At 40.4% G+C, this 14,441-nt stretch overlaps 1 protein-coding gene across 2 annotated transcripts in view; it reads left to right on the plus strand.

Moving 5' to 3' along the window:
- The window catches only part of abat (4-aminobutyrate aminotransferase), a 50,251-nt gene that overhangs the window by 23,549 nt on the left and 12,261 nt on the right, over positions 1 to 14,441 (plus strand). For both annotated transcript variants that reach the window (XM_031730477.2, XM_039611132.1), the window contains 6 exons: positions 8,395 to 8,444; positions 9,162 to 9,242; positions 9,567 to 9,659; positions 11,866 to 11,928; positions 12,056 to 12,119; positions 14,006 to 14,154. In XM_031730477.2, the coding sequence (XP_031586337.2) occupies positions 8,395 to 8,444; positions 9,162 to 9,242; positions 9,567 to 9,659; positions 11,866 to 11,928; positions 12,056 to 12,119; positions 14,006 to 14,154 (500 nt within the window). The remainder of the gene's footprint in view (positions 1 to 8,394; positions 8,445 to 9,161; positions 9,243 to 9,566; positions 9,660 to 11,865; positions 11,929 to 12,055; positions 12,120 to 14,005; positions 14,155 to 14,441) is intronic.

Here is a 14,441-nt window from a genome sequence, read left to right on the forward strand (position 1 = left end):
GTCACCTGGCATCTGTGCTGTACACAGAATCACAATTCCATTGCTGAACTTCCTTTCTGCGCTGTTGGATGGAAATTGGCACACTCCCTTCATCCCTCAGTTTCTGTTCCAACGCCGCTGAAGATTTAGGGTAGAGCACGTCTTACACCCTAGTTGTCTTCCTCAACGTCAACGTCGAATTTCTTTCACTCCTTTTGGTTGTTTGCTGTTCAAAGTCTCCTCTCGACGATCTTCTGGAAGCCCAGTAGCACAGCCTTCTGTGGGATGGCTGTTGTGCTGAAGGTGATCTCTGCTCCTCTCTGAGCCACTTGAAGCCTCTCTTCTGGCCTCAGCTTCCATCTTGTAGACGATCTTCCTCAGTCACTCCTTCTCATGGAACCTCACGTAACCTGCAAGTTAAAAATTGACACTCATCTTTTTTGCCACACGGCTCTCGCAATGTGTCAGCTCCACACAATGAGACATGCACAAGAATGTTGTACATTCTCTCTGAAAATTTCTCCAGGGGTTTCCCTTGGAGCAGCTCCACTACAAACCTATAACCCTGTGTAAACCATTAGTCAGTAGTTAAATGTTAAGCTTGTTTAACTCGCAGCTTCCACCTGGAGCCTGTATCCTTGCCTGTAGGACAAAACCCTGTAAGTTAAAACAAACCTCACATTAGCAAACAAATATAGCATATAAGAGTAATAAAGTATTCAGCATCACAGACAAGTATCATTGCAGTTTTCTCAACTCATTAAACCCCTACTTTTTTTTGCCATAATTTGCTCCACATCATAGATCATCTCAACTTCATTCCACATTGTAATCAGTGACTTTCCTTAAGCAATGTCACTCAATTCATTTATCACTATGAACTGACCAGTGGTCAAACAATGAGCCCCATATTAAACTGTTCCACAATCACTGCACATCTGTTTAATTGTCACTTGTCTGTCTGTGCTGAATCCTTTACAAGCACTCTTAGAGAGAAACATTAGCAGTAGCATCCTAGGTCAGGCCTAGGTCACCAGATTCCAGAGGTGCTGTAAAAAGGCCATAAAGTTACATTCTGCTGTAAAAGAAATAACACTGGTTTCAAACACAGTATGTCTCACACTCTATTCACATTTCCTCCAACATTTTCTCAACAACACATTGTAATTTCATCACCAACATACAACCTGTAAACAGTTTCCGTCACACAAAAACCCAGTAACCATATGGTAGAAAAAACATTAAGTGGTGTGTCCTGCTGTAAATCACATGATCAAATCACATTATTAACCCTCTGCTGTAGAAAAGTAATGTAGATGTTAGCGCTGCGCAGGTGTATACACACTTTCTCACAGCGACCTCTGTGAGCAACACAAGCCCATGAATAACACACCCATGGTAAATTCACAGACACCCAGAAAAATTACAGCTAAAAAGGTTACATTTACAGAGTTCACATAGTCATGTGACCCAAGGTTTCCTCTGGTCTCCTCCTGCTCCTGCAACATAAGACACACACACAGATACATCCATCCCTTTGTCATGTCTGGGTGGGGGTTAACCTTGCATAGTGGTGTCAAGTCAGTCAAGTCTTGTCCGCTTTTGTCAGCTTTCAGCAGTCCAGTCAGTTCCCCATTTTAATTTCACTCATTATTTATTCATTCATTCATTCATTTATTCATCCATTCATTCATTGCTGACAGTGGAATCTATCGTCGCATTTCGTTTCAACCCTCAGCAATATGACGCCATTTCAAAAAGAAAAAGAATTTAGACTGGATTACCTCGCCAAATCCTTTTGGACACTTGCTTTCTGATTGTCCCAATAAGTGAGTTTCTCCCAAGCCCATTTTAATGTGGAGAAACTCACTTTGCGACCGTTCCCGACAACATGTTGTGTAGTTCTTCCTGATCAACGTTCAGATCTGCTTTAAATGACAGAAAATATTAAACAAAACTTTCAGTGCACTGTGAAAATAACAAAATAAAAAGGAAAAAAGAAAAGAAAGGCCTTGTTAAGTCATGACACATGTTCTTCATCCCAGGAGGGGAAATCATACCAAACCTAATTGGCAGGCTCAACTTTGTAACAAAAGACAAATCATCAGCCAGTTTCATCTCAAACATTCATCCATCAGCCACACAACACACAACATACACCATAACCCTGATGTCTTATCACATAATGAATTTCTTCTCACGAAACCAAATGTGTGCCATGTTAAAACATCAGAAACTCAACAATCAGCTCACTCAGCTCACTCATTCAAGACCCCTCATCAGCATTCTGTTTTCTCCCAGGCTATGATGCAATCATCTGTCCTCCCATAATGTTAGACACTAGTCTATGTATCACTTTCATCTTACTAGTGACTTGGACAAGATGACAAACAGAATCTCATGCTTAGATGGTTAATGCATTTTCTGTTTGTGTGTGTTTTTGTGTACCTTTCTCATTTTGTGGTCCAGACTCCTTCTCAATTTTTCCACTCAAAGCAGTCAGTTTCCTTTTTTCCCAGGATTGCTAACCCAAATTTTTGATTTGATTTAACAGCATTCCTCTGTGTTCTCACCTGCTCCTCTCACTCCATTCTCCTCTCCCACTTTGCAGTCCAATGGCAGTCAGTTTTCTTCAGCTTTGTCCTGTGTTTCCCACTGTCTCTTCTTGCCATTCCACTCCAAACGTGGCAAATGTAACTCAGACAGTCTCCTCAAAAGTCATCTTCACACACAGTGAAGTTGCAGCTTGCTGGAAACTCATCTCCATCCATCCAGGATGATGGGTTTTCTTTCTCTCTGATGCTGTTTGCACACACTGCTGCTGGACCTCTCTGCTCAGGACTCTGCTGTTGTCTCTTGGCTTGCTGTCAACTGTTGATGTTCATGCCTGTACTTCTGGAACTGCACTCCTTGTCTTCAGGCAGAGGTTAGCTTCCGTGGAGCTTGCATTTTCAGGATGAGGAACCCATAGGAGTTAAGCTGTAAACACAATTCAGCCAAAAACTCAACCTGAGTGTTTCCTAATGATGTTAAACCTATAATTTTCTTCCGACTGCTGCACATGGAAAATTGATCCAGGTCTGCTTTCACCTGAAAGTGACAAACTAAGACATTTTCATTATTCTCATCACTGCTTAAACAACACATCTCCTCTCTCTGGTTTTTGAACTCTCATTTCTTAAAAACAGAAAGTGAGATTGTAGTTGTTTCAGGCTGAGAAATACCAAACACTCTTCATATTATCATTGTTGTTTTTCCCCATCAACACAACTATTTCTTTTGTGTCCACGGGGGCAGAAAGCGACCTGCAGAATCATCTCTGCCCCAGCTGGAGACCGCTTCACACACATACTTTCACACTCCTCCGGAATGCACACACAGTGACATCACCTGCTTTTCGACAAAACAAAAAAAATGATGCTGATGCTATAAACGCCTTACACACATGAATCAGGATGCAAGAAAAGCTGCTGCCCATCTGAGGTGTGAGGAAGAAACTGAACTCACAGATAGCTGCATGCTCGAGTTATCATAGCTCTGTTTCCCTCCCTCTGATGCGTTCTCAGCCAGCTCCTGTTCTGTAAATGTGTAGCTTGCTCATCAGCTTAGAAGTGACTGCATACCAAACAACAATCAGACTCACTCACACAGACCACGTCTGGCCTGCACTCGCTCACACACAAAATAGGCCTATTGCTTGTGTCTACACGCACAGCTAGCGCCTACACGCACAGCTAGCGCCTACACGCACAGCTAGCGCGCACTGTTGAAAGCACTCCGATGCCCCAAATGGCGGAGATTCCGAACTCTCCTCACGGCGGAGTCACCGAACCTAGGTTGTCTCTACGCCCCAAATGACGGCAAAGCCTGCGTCTCTCTCATGCGGCTAGTGCACTCCCGTACCTGCGTTTAACGCACAGTCACGTAGCCGCTCTCTAAGGCCTTCTGTACTTACTGTTCGTGTTGCTTTTCGTTCACGGGAAGAGTCTCTGGATCCCGTCAATCGCCATCCAACCCGAGGGGAGTTCAGACGCTAACTCACCGGCCTGGTGACAAAATTAAGGACCAGGGCTTTCATCAGGCGTCCCAGACGTCTGGCTGCTAGCAGACTTCGGCGTTTTGTCTCCCCCTCCTCAGTGGACGCGATGTGTTGGGCTCCGGCTCGAAGGACCAAATAATTGTTCTAATCCAGCGGGGCTTCCACAGGCCCCGCTGGTTTAGAAACGTATTCTCATTAACGACAAGCAAGAAAACAAGACAAACAGCTTTAACCGGTTTTTACTTGCCAGCAAGGCAGACTGGTCAGAACCAGGCTCTTGGAGCTGAACGCTCCTCACCTGTCTCCTAGCCAGCATCAAATAAACAGCCTTCCTTGCTGCCTTTTATTGAAAACAGTTACAGTACACACAAGCACCACCCATTGTAACCCCCCCCTCCCCATGGTTCTAAAAGATAAGGCACTATGTCTGTATGTGTGTGCACGTGTAAGCACGTGTGTGTATGTGTCTGTGCGAGAATGTGTGTGTGAGTGTGTGTGTGTGTGCATGTGAGTGTGCGTGTTTGCGTTTGGGGGTGCGTTTGTGTGACCTCCTGCTCACCAAAAGGGTCATAAAAGCAGGAAGTTTACTAGACAACAAACAGAACCTTCAGATAGGATGTCCCTATAATAAAACACTACAGCCTCCCTCACCAACAAACTGGCTGGAGAGGTGGTGTTACGAAATCAGTTTCACCCCGGTTCTTTTTATTCCTCGAGGCATCCAGAGACCGCACCGGAACTCAGTAGTTATTTTCACAAGAACCTTTATTCATCTTCATTCATCTTCAGTTAAACATGCATCTTCTAGAAGGGCAGACGTGCAGGGCCGGTCTCCCTCTGCAGATCCTCCACTCCTTTGTTTGTTACAGTCAGCTTTATAGAAGTGACCCATCATAAAACCCCCATGGTGTGGTGCAAACTCTGTGTCTGTGTGTGTATGCACGAGCACGTGAGTGCCTGTGTGTGCGCGTACCCATATGTCTATGTGAGTGCACGTGAGTGACTGTATGTGCGTACCTGTGTGTATGTGTGAGTGCACGTGAGTGAGTGTGCATGTAGGTGTGGGAGTGTAACAGTCAAAGCACTGTGTGTGTGTCTCTGTGTATGTGACTTCCTGGGGGTCATAAACATAATCTCCTCACCCAAGCTACACCAAATTCCTCTACAGAACATAGAAAACAGAGTTAACATATTACAAACACTGAGACTCCCACTCTGCATCCACTGGGCCATTGGCCTCTTGTTGTCTTACATTTACAGATCAGGTGGAGAGTCTCCTGCAAACCTACTTCCAAGTTATGGCAATTATGAACTTTTATTAAAGGTACAAGCATCAGCATCAGCAATCCCCAACTGTAGCTTCCTGTCTCCTTTTATGACAGCAGACCCTCGGTGTCAATAAATTCCTTTCTCTCTAAACAATTACACACACTCAGGCCTACAGCTAAGCCAAACTGAAACACACAGACAAATCCTTTCCTATTCATCTGATCTACTGCTGGACCCTCTCATCTAAGCAAATTTAACACATTACATTCTAATAATTATTTTCATGTATTCACAGTGGTCAGAGACAAAGGAATGTCTTTGATCATGCTGCTTTAACTAAGACTTACAAATTTAAGTAACACAATGACAACATTTAACAATTTGACTCCAACAGAATTACATTTCCATTTCAGATTTTCTTGGAAAAGGTGGTATAATACCACAGTTTTAAGTCAGAGTGTAATTTACATTAAAATGATTAAAAACAGGAAAAAAAAATATTTAAAAAACAATTGTAGTCTAAAGGAACAATTTATGTCTTGTAGAGTTTTGCTCTACAGAATTTGTGATTATTTTGGCCATTTTTAGAGGATATGAATGATACAACAAAAACATTTCTTTCACTCATAATGGTTAGTGTTTGGGTGAAGCCATTTATTATCAAAGGTTATTTTTTACCCTTTCTAAATCATAATGACACCAGAAATTTCTCTGATGTCCTAGTTCTTAATACCATGTAGTGCCTCCTTTAATTGATGTTAAATGCCACTGATTGAAGTCTTTTGTGGTAGTTGTGGATGGGGCACTTTATTAACTCAGATGGTAAAGCTGCTTATTTGTCAAAATACCTGCAGGCCCTGTAAATTCTTGTGATGTCTTACGTGGACTGCACATTTGAGATCTCCTCAAAGTGGCTCAATGATATTAAGGTTAGGAGAGTGACCATTCATAGCTTCTAGGCTGATGAGTACAAATTGTTTTCAGTTTTTTTCTGGTAACATGCTGCATTCATCTCTCCTTCAATTTTGGCCAAGTTCCCTGTGCCTTAGTAGCTCACACATCCCCGAAACTTCAGCGATCCACCTCCGTGTTTCACATTAGGATGGTGTACTCTTCATCATAGTCCTGGTTGATCTCGAACATCAGTTCTGGTTTCATCGAACCAAATGTTTTTGTTCGAGAAGTTTGAAGGCTTGTCTCCATGCTGTTTATTATTATACGGTCTTCCTTACAATATAAAGTGCCTTGAGACGACTGCTGTTGTGATTTGGCACTGTATAAAGAAAATTGAATATAACTGAATTAACATATTGTAAATGGACTGTTTTGTGGCATTGGTGTAGTAATGGCTTTCTTCTGGAGTCCTGTATGTCATCTTAATTTCTTTGGGGTTTTTGTTTTTTTTTTTTTTTGCATCCTGAACAGTTTTTCTGGCAGCCAAATCTTTGTTTGCTTGGTTTCAACAGAATCCTACATTTCCAACTTTTTAATTAGAGTTTGATCCCTGTCCTATTCTATAAGGTTCAACTATCTTCTTCTGCAGAACCTTTGATAATTTGTTTTCCTTGTGGCTTGAAATCCAACAATGTCAGTGCAGCACTGGATGAAACATGTAGCGGTCTGTGTGAAGCCCAGGCATTCACTGACTTTTCATACACACACAGTAATAACAAGCAGATCACAGGTGATGATGGTTACCTCTAGTTATCATGCCAACACTGCCAGGGTATGTAAACATTTGGGTAGCTGTCATTGAAAAAGGGCAGATCGGTGAAACCATTTGATAATAAATGAGTCAATTTTCATACACTGAGCTACTTTGCATTTCCACTGTGGTTTGTCTAACTCAGGGGTCGGCAACCCGCGGCTCCGGAGCCGCATGCGGCTCTTTAGTCCTTATACTGCGGCTCCGCGTGGTTTGGGAAAATAAATTAGAAGTATTTAGCTGAAGTGTATTTTATCTATGTTAGTTCTTTTTAACTCGTAGTTCTAAATTGGAAGATTGTTGTGATTTTGAAATATAAAAATTATATTCTATTATTTTTCATCGCTCAAAATAAGAGTCACACTCATGGAAGCGGTATACCCACCAAACGCCGTGGATTTATCGAGACTTTCAACCCCAGATAGGCCAATTACGGATCTTCGGATCCACATTATGTCAGCAGCTGTTCTCCACCGTGAACTATGTTAAAACAAACACCGTGAGTAAACTGACTTCAGTATATCCCCGATTTGCGGACTCTGTGCACAGAGGTTCAGGAGCAAAGTCCCATTGTAAACAAATCACGGCAGACCCGACGATGTTTCCATGAACACGCTTTTGAGCATCTCTTTATTGAGCACTTTTCACACACGGTTGCTGCACGCATACACCGGCTGTAGCTTTTCAGCTCACAGCCCGACATACACCACCAACAACACAACAGCATAGATAGCGCAGCGTAAAGGCGGCGAGGCGTGATTGCGGGTGTCGCTCAGGTGCGTCCGCCTCCCCTGCAGCGGCGCTGCAAACCACGCCCGCCGCACGATTAACCAGGTAAAATACATATTTAGGCAGAATTTTGCAAATATCTATTTTTCATTTTCAGCAGCATAGTGCTTTTTTTCCAGTTATTTTTAAGAGTCAGGTCAAGGCTCCAACAGTCCAAAGGCGATATAAGGGTGGCGGCTGATAACATGGATCATTTTAGTTCAGCTGGGTGTCTTTCCTTTTGTTATATTTCTTTAAGAGTTCAAAATGTGTTAATTACGTAAATAAAATGTAATTTTCTCTGTAGCACTTCATGGATTTCATAAGCAACACACCTTAGTTGTTCACACAAAGCACAAAGGTAGAAAACAATATATACAGTGTTATCTTCATTTTAGATGTCAAAAAGTATTTGCGGCTCCCAGTGTTTTCTTTTGCGTGGAAACCGGGTCCAAGTGGCTCTTTGGGTGTAAAAGGTTGCAGACCCCTGGTCTAACTGAACAGGAATATATGTAGTTTATTTGTATGCTTTTCAGTAAATCTAATAATACTTATTTTAATAGCATATTTGAAGGAAATGGTGTATGCAATGCGCCTCCCTTTGTAAAACCATTCCCGTTGTTTGCTCCTATAGGCTATAACCACCCTGCTCTCCTCAAAGTGATGGCCAATCCAAACAATTTGGTAAGTGCTCTCCAGATACAAGATTGTTTCTTTTATCAGGAAAAATAAAGATATGGAGCAGATGGCAATGCAGTGAATGATTAAGTATACAGCAGTCAAAGGAATTGCTTTCTGTGTTTTATACAGACAATTGTGATTTCCATTAGAGCAGTTTAGGGTAAATTTTGCTAAGCTACCACAGTTCTGACATTATACAACAGTTACAATCTTTCCTCACAATGCCACTGTGTGTAAGCAAGCTGGACAAAGATCATATGATGATCTTTTTGTGTAGAATTATCATCCATGATCTTAAACACAGTTACCTCCATAGAACTCATAGATCACAATTTTAGTTAAGCGTATGGTTATATAGATAGAATAACCTAACAATTCAACTCAGGGCTAAAGGGCCATGATTCAAACCTCATTCTGTTTTTTGTTTTATTCTAACTGTCCTGACTGGAACATGAAAGTGACACCTCCAACATATGTATGTGTCCACTGAGTGTTTTCATCATTTTTATGTCTAATATTGAGCTTCCTGTATGTTCTCAGAGGAGAGGTGAGGTGTAAAACAACAAATGGTTTTTAAAGTGAAAGCAAATTTTAATATTTGTTTTGGTTTGGGATTTAACAAGTAGGACATATATGTAAGTACATGTAACGTCTTTTTGAAACAGTCTGAACAAGACTCTGCGTATTTGCATGTACTAGATATTTTTGTCTTTCCTTCAGAGTACATTTGTGAATCGGCCAGCCTTGGGAATCCTGCCACCAGAGAACTTTCCAGACAAAATCACTGAAAGTCTTCTCTCGGTGAGAAACACACAAAAACTGAGTTTATCTTTTTTATACCCAAATTTGAGCTATCACACTAATATTTTTTCTGCTTTTTTTGTAAAACAGTAAATTTGAAAATTCCTGAATAACATCTATAATTACGCGCGCACACACACACACACACACACACACACACACACACATTTAGAATTAAAATTTGTGTATAGGTTGTTCTTAAATTATAGTTTTCATGTAACTGCATAATGTATAATGTGCCTTTATTGCTATTTCTGCAGATAATGCTAGCTGTGCAATGATAATAATGATAATCCTTGTTACTCCTACTTTACTTTCTGTCAGGTGGCGCCTAGTGGAATGACTCGTGTTCAGACAATGTCCTGTGGTGCTTGCTCCAATGAAAATGCTTACAAAGCTATTTTTATCTGGTATAGGGTAAGTGAGTACAAATTTGATTTAATTTGTTAACACCATGTTAAATTATTTCTGACCATAGATCTGTGATGGTATGGGGGTGTGTTAGTGCCCATAGCATGGGTAACATCTGTGAAGGCACCATTAATGCTGAAAGGTACATACAGGTTTTGGAGCAACATATTGCTGCCATCCAAGCTGGGCCATCCCTGCTTATTTCAGCAGGACAATGCAAGCCAATTTCTGCATGTGTTACAACAGCGTGGCTTTGTAGTAAAAGAGTCGGGTACTAGAGTGGCCTGCCTGCAGTCCAGACCTGTCTCCCATTGAACATGTATGGTGCATTATGAAGCGCAAAATACAACGATGGAGACCCCGGACTGTTGAGCAACTGAAGTTGTACATGAACCAAGAATGGGAAAGAATTCCACCTACACAGCTTCAACAATTACTGTCCTCGGTTCCCAAATGGTTATTGAGTGTTGTTAAAAGGAAAGGTGATATATATGGGCTCAAATTGTGGTCATAAATATTTTTGTACTTCTAAATCAGTTTTGGACTTGTAAATCAGGATTTGTATGTGTAAAATGAATTTGTGTGTGCGTAAAAAAGATTTGTGTGTGGACATAGCCAAAAAATACGTGTGAAACTCTGCACTCAAGTTTCAAGTTACAAGTACAAATTTTGACCCTATTTTTCTTCCTTTCAGCTGATTGGTCAATGTCATGTCAATCACAAATTTAACTATCCAATCAGAGAACAGATGTGTTTGGCTGTCGGAGGGACGCTTTTTTGAACTGCAGGTCTTTGAAGGATAAATGCCCTGTCACATCTCTTATCGCCACACCATGAAGGAAAACATCTGTGTGTGTTCAAGTAAAGGTTGACATGCTTACACAGGGACCTCCAGAGCGTTTTTAAAGGCGCTGTCGACCTCGGAGGAAAAGCAGTGTTGTGGAAATGACACACTCTTCACTAGTTGGGACAGTTACAAAGCTTTTCTTGTTATGAATGAGTGATACGTTTTTATTAAACATTTGAACATAATACAACACAAACTCTCGTAGAGGAGATAAAGTCAGAGAGATACATGTTTTGAAACGACAAGGATCAGGTGCATCTAGCACACCTAGAGCGGCCGCTAAAAAACGATATACAAGCAGAGCTCAGCAGCCAGCGCAACAAATTCTGGATCCTTCGCTCTTAGTTAGCGGTGAGCACGCATGCCATGTCCGATGTGAAACGGCCTTTATGCTGCATAGTGTGACTCATAGCAGTGGTCCCGGGTCAACCCTGATTTTGTGTTAAAGTAATACTAAAGTAATAATGGTATTTCTGACCACTGGTATACCACAACTGTATCCTTTCAACAGCTACCAAAAGTTAAAGGACCTAGTTAATGAGCCTTATGGGATATGTATATAAAGATCCTTCAGCTTCAAACTGTATTACCCTTCAAGGACCTGCAGTTCAAAAAAGCGCCCCTCCGACAGCCAAACCCATCTGTTCTCTGATTGGATAGTTAAATTTGTGATTGATATGACATTGACCAATCAGCTGAAAGGAAGAAAAATAGGGTCAAAATTCGTACTTGTAACTTGAAACTTGAAACTTGAGTGCAGAGCTTCACACGTATTTTTGTCCACACACAAATCTTTTTTACGCACACACAAATTCATTTTACACATACAAATCCTGATTTACAAGTACAAAATATTTATGACCACAATTTGAGCCCATAGATATAACCCCGTGGCAAACATGTCCAAGCTTTATTGGAGCATGTTGCAGGCATCAAATTAAAAATGAGTGAAGATATGCACAACAACAGTAAAGTTTAATAGTTTGAACATTGGATACCTTTTCTTTGTAGTGTATTCAATTGAATATAGGTTGAAAAGAATTTGCAAATCATTTTATTCTGTTTTTATTTACATGTTACACAATGTCCCAACTTCATTGGAATTGGGGTTGTAGTAATGTTCTGTGATGTTCTATTATCAGTAAAATTATTTGATCATTACACTATAACAGACAACTGAATCCAAATCTCGGACAAAAACACAAAACCTAAAGCAAACTAAAGGTCACCACAGGAGATAGCTGTCCTTAAAAAGACGGTAGTGTAGAAAATGTATTGTATCGAGTAGTAAAAAAAAAATGTAAGCCAACAAGTTGGAATTAAAATGAATTTAATCTCTGTGGTTGTTTTTTTTTTTTACTTTAGAACAAAGAACGAGGCCAAAACACACCAACTAATGAAGAACTGAACACCTCCATGATCAACCAGGTCTCACTATTCATTAAGTTATTCACCACTTTCCTGCCATATTGGACTCAATATTTGCTTCTTATTTCTTGATGTTTGTCTTTTCTCTTGCTTAGCATGATTGAGTCCTTATGTCTTTTGATCTCAGGCACCAGGTTGTCCACAACTCAGTATTTTATCTTTCATGGGAGGCTTCCATGGAAGAACATTAGGTATGTTAAATACTGAATACATGTTTGCTACTGTTAAAACAACAGCACTTAACAAATTAGACCACCGGTCACAACCCCCAAATAACAAACTGAATTCAAGTTTTTATACCCAAATTTGAGCTGGTATATTACAACTGTTTTATTGTAAAACAGTTCATGGATAATAATGCACTGGCACATTATAAGTACTTTTTCGTCTGAGGGATTGAAAACGGTCCAGGTAGTGATGCAAAATGTTCAAACAACCCAGCTGTTATCATACAAAAGCCTGTGTTATAAAAATAGAAATTTGATTATTAACACCTCAAACATGTAAAAATTGAAAGCTCAAGGGTCCACATGTAGCATTTTCATAGCTTTTCACAGATACACAAGCATTGTATGTATTTAATACTGTCATTGCATGATCTCAGTTTGAAACTTTAGACTCAAGTCAGTGTGCTGTTTGTACAACTGGGGAAATCATTATTTGATTTTTGCCTGAATTTTAAGTTTGCTCATTTAAGAAGAAATTAACAGTCTCTAATTTTATGGTAGTTTCATTTTAATGAAGAGAGACAGATTATCAACCAGGGGTCCAGAAAAATGAATTACATAAAAGTTGTAAAATGATTTGCATATCATTAAGTAAATAATTATTTGATCGCTACACAAAACACGATGTATTATTTGTTGGAGAAACCTTTGTTGGTTAGTACTGTACTTCTTGTAGTTCACTGGATTTGCACACATTTCAGAAAGGATTTTTGCACTCCTCTTTACAAAAACCTAAATCCTTTAGGTTTCTGACTGCTGCTTAGGAAATTGAAGCTTCAGCTTCCTCCAGAGATTTTCTACTGAGGTCTGGAGACTAGCTAGGCCACTCAATGACCTTTACCTGCTTCTTCTTTAGTCCCTTCTATGTTGCATTGGTAGTAGGCTTTAGGACATTGTCATGCTGGAAGATCTACAGGCCATCTTCAGTGTTCTGGCTTAGAGAAGGAGCTTCTCTTCCAAGATTTTACGGGACATGACAACGTTCATTGTCCTCTCAAAGCAGTGAAGTGTCCTTAGCAGAAAAACAGCCCTAAAGCATAATATTTCCACCATAATGTTCTTTGGGTAATCCTCAGCGTTCTTCTTTCTCCTTATTCTAGTTTGAATGTGGCTTCGTCTGACAAAAGCACACAAGCCTTCTCTGCATCATTTAGATTTTTGCTAAGAAAACTGTAGACAGGCCAGTTGCTAAAGCAGGGAAACCTTACAAGCACCACAAGATTTTAATCCTTTATAGCTTACTGTGTTACACCTTTATCATGATCATGCTCTCCCCATGAGGTGAATGCAAGATCTAATGTGGAGCTTCAGACTGAGGGCGACTGATGGTCATTTTCTATTTTTTCTATTTTGGAATAATTGCACCAAGAGTTGTCACCTTCTCACTAAGCTTCTTGTTGGTGGCCTTGTAACCCATTCCAGCCTTGTGGAAGTCTACAATCCTTCCCCACCGGAGGAGGTTTGAATGGAACAAACTGAGTCTATAGACCGGTGAACAGATAGCAAGTGAATATTAGTATCTATAATTGATTAATTAATTGTCTGCCAGATTTCAGTCAATCTCTGGGAACCAGAATTCTGGCTGGGTTGTAGGAGATCAAATACTTTCAGTCAATGATGTGCAAATTTATTCATTTTATTTAATGTGTTTTTCTGTATTTTTTGTTGCTATTCTGTCTTTTTTTATTAAAATGATACTGTTAGAGATTCTTAATTTCTTCGTAAGTGAGCAAACTTACAAATTTCCCAGTGGATGATGGCAATGATTAGACTTTTCAGAAAGATAAAACCAAAAGGCATATTCTAACTTTGTGGATTTGTTACTAATTCATTGCTGTTGCCTTGTTAAGGTTGTTTGGCAACAACACACTCCAAAGCGATCCACAAACTGGACATTCCATCATTTGATTGGCCTGTTGCCCCATTCCCCAGACTACAGTACCCACTGGATGAGTTTACCAGAGAGAACGCAGAAGAAGAGGCTCGTTGTTTGGAGGAGGTAGGCTGTATGTATACAAAGAGTAGATACTATATGGGCATATGCGAACAACCATAAGGTACAGACCAAAATGTCATCATGGGAAGCAAAATGGTCTTTTCTTAATATATAACAGTTTTGATTTGAGTCGAAAGTTCTTAACCTATCAGCAGAACCGGTATCTGCTCCTTTGTGCAAGGTGGAACAGGACGAGCACTGCCAGAGCCCTAGGTATGCTTGGTGCAGAGTCCTAGGTTTCTTTTGGTACGTAACAACGCCCAGCCTCATGTGGCAAGAGTATGCAGGAA

Source organism: Oreochromis aureus, linkage group 4 (genome assembly GCF_013358895.1).
Source record: "Oreochromis aureus strain Israel breed Guangdong linkage group 4, ZZ_aureus, whole genome shotgun sequence".
Lineage (NCBI taxonomy): Eukaryota > Metazoa > Chordata > Actinopteri > Cichliformes > Cichlidae > Oreochromis > Oreochromis aureus.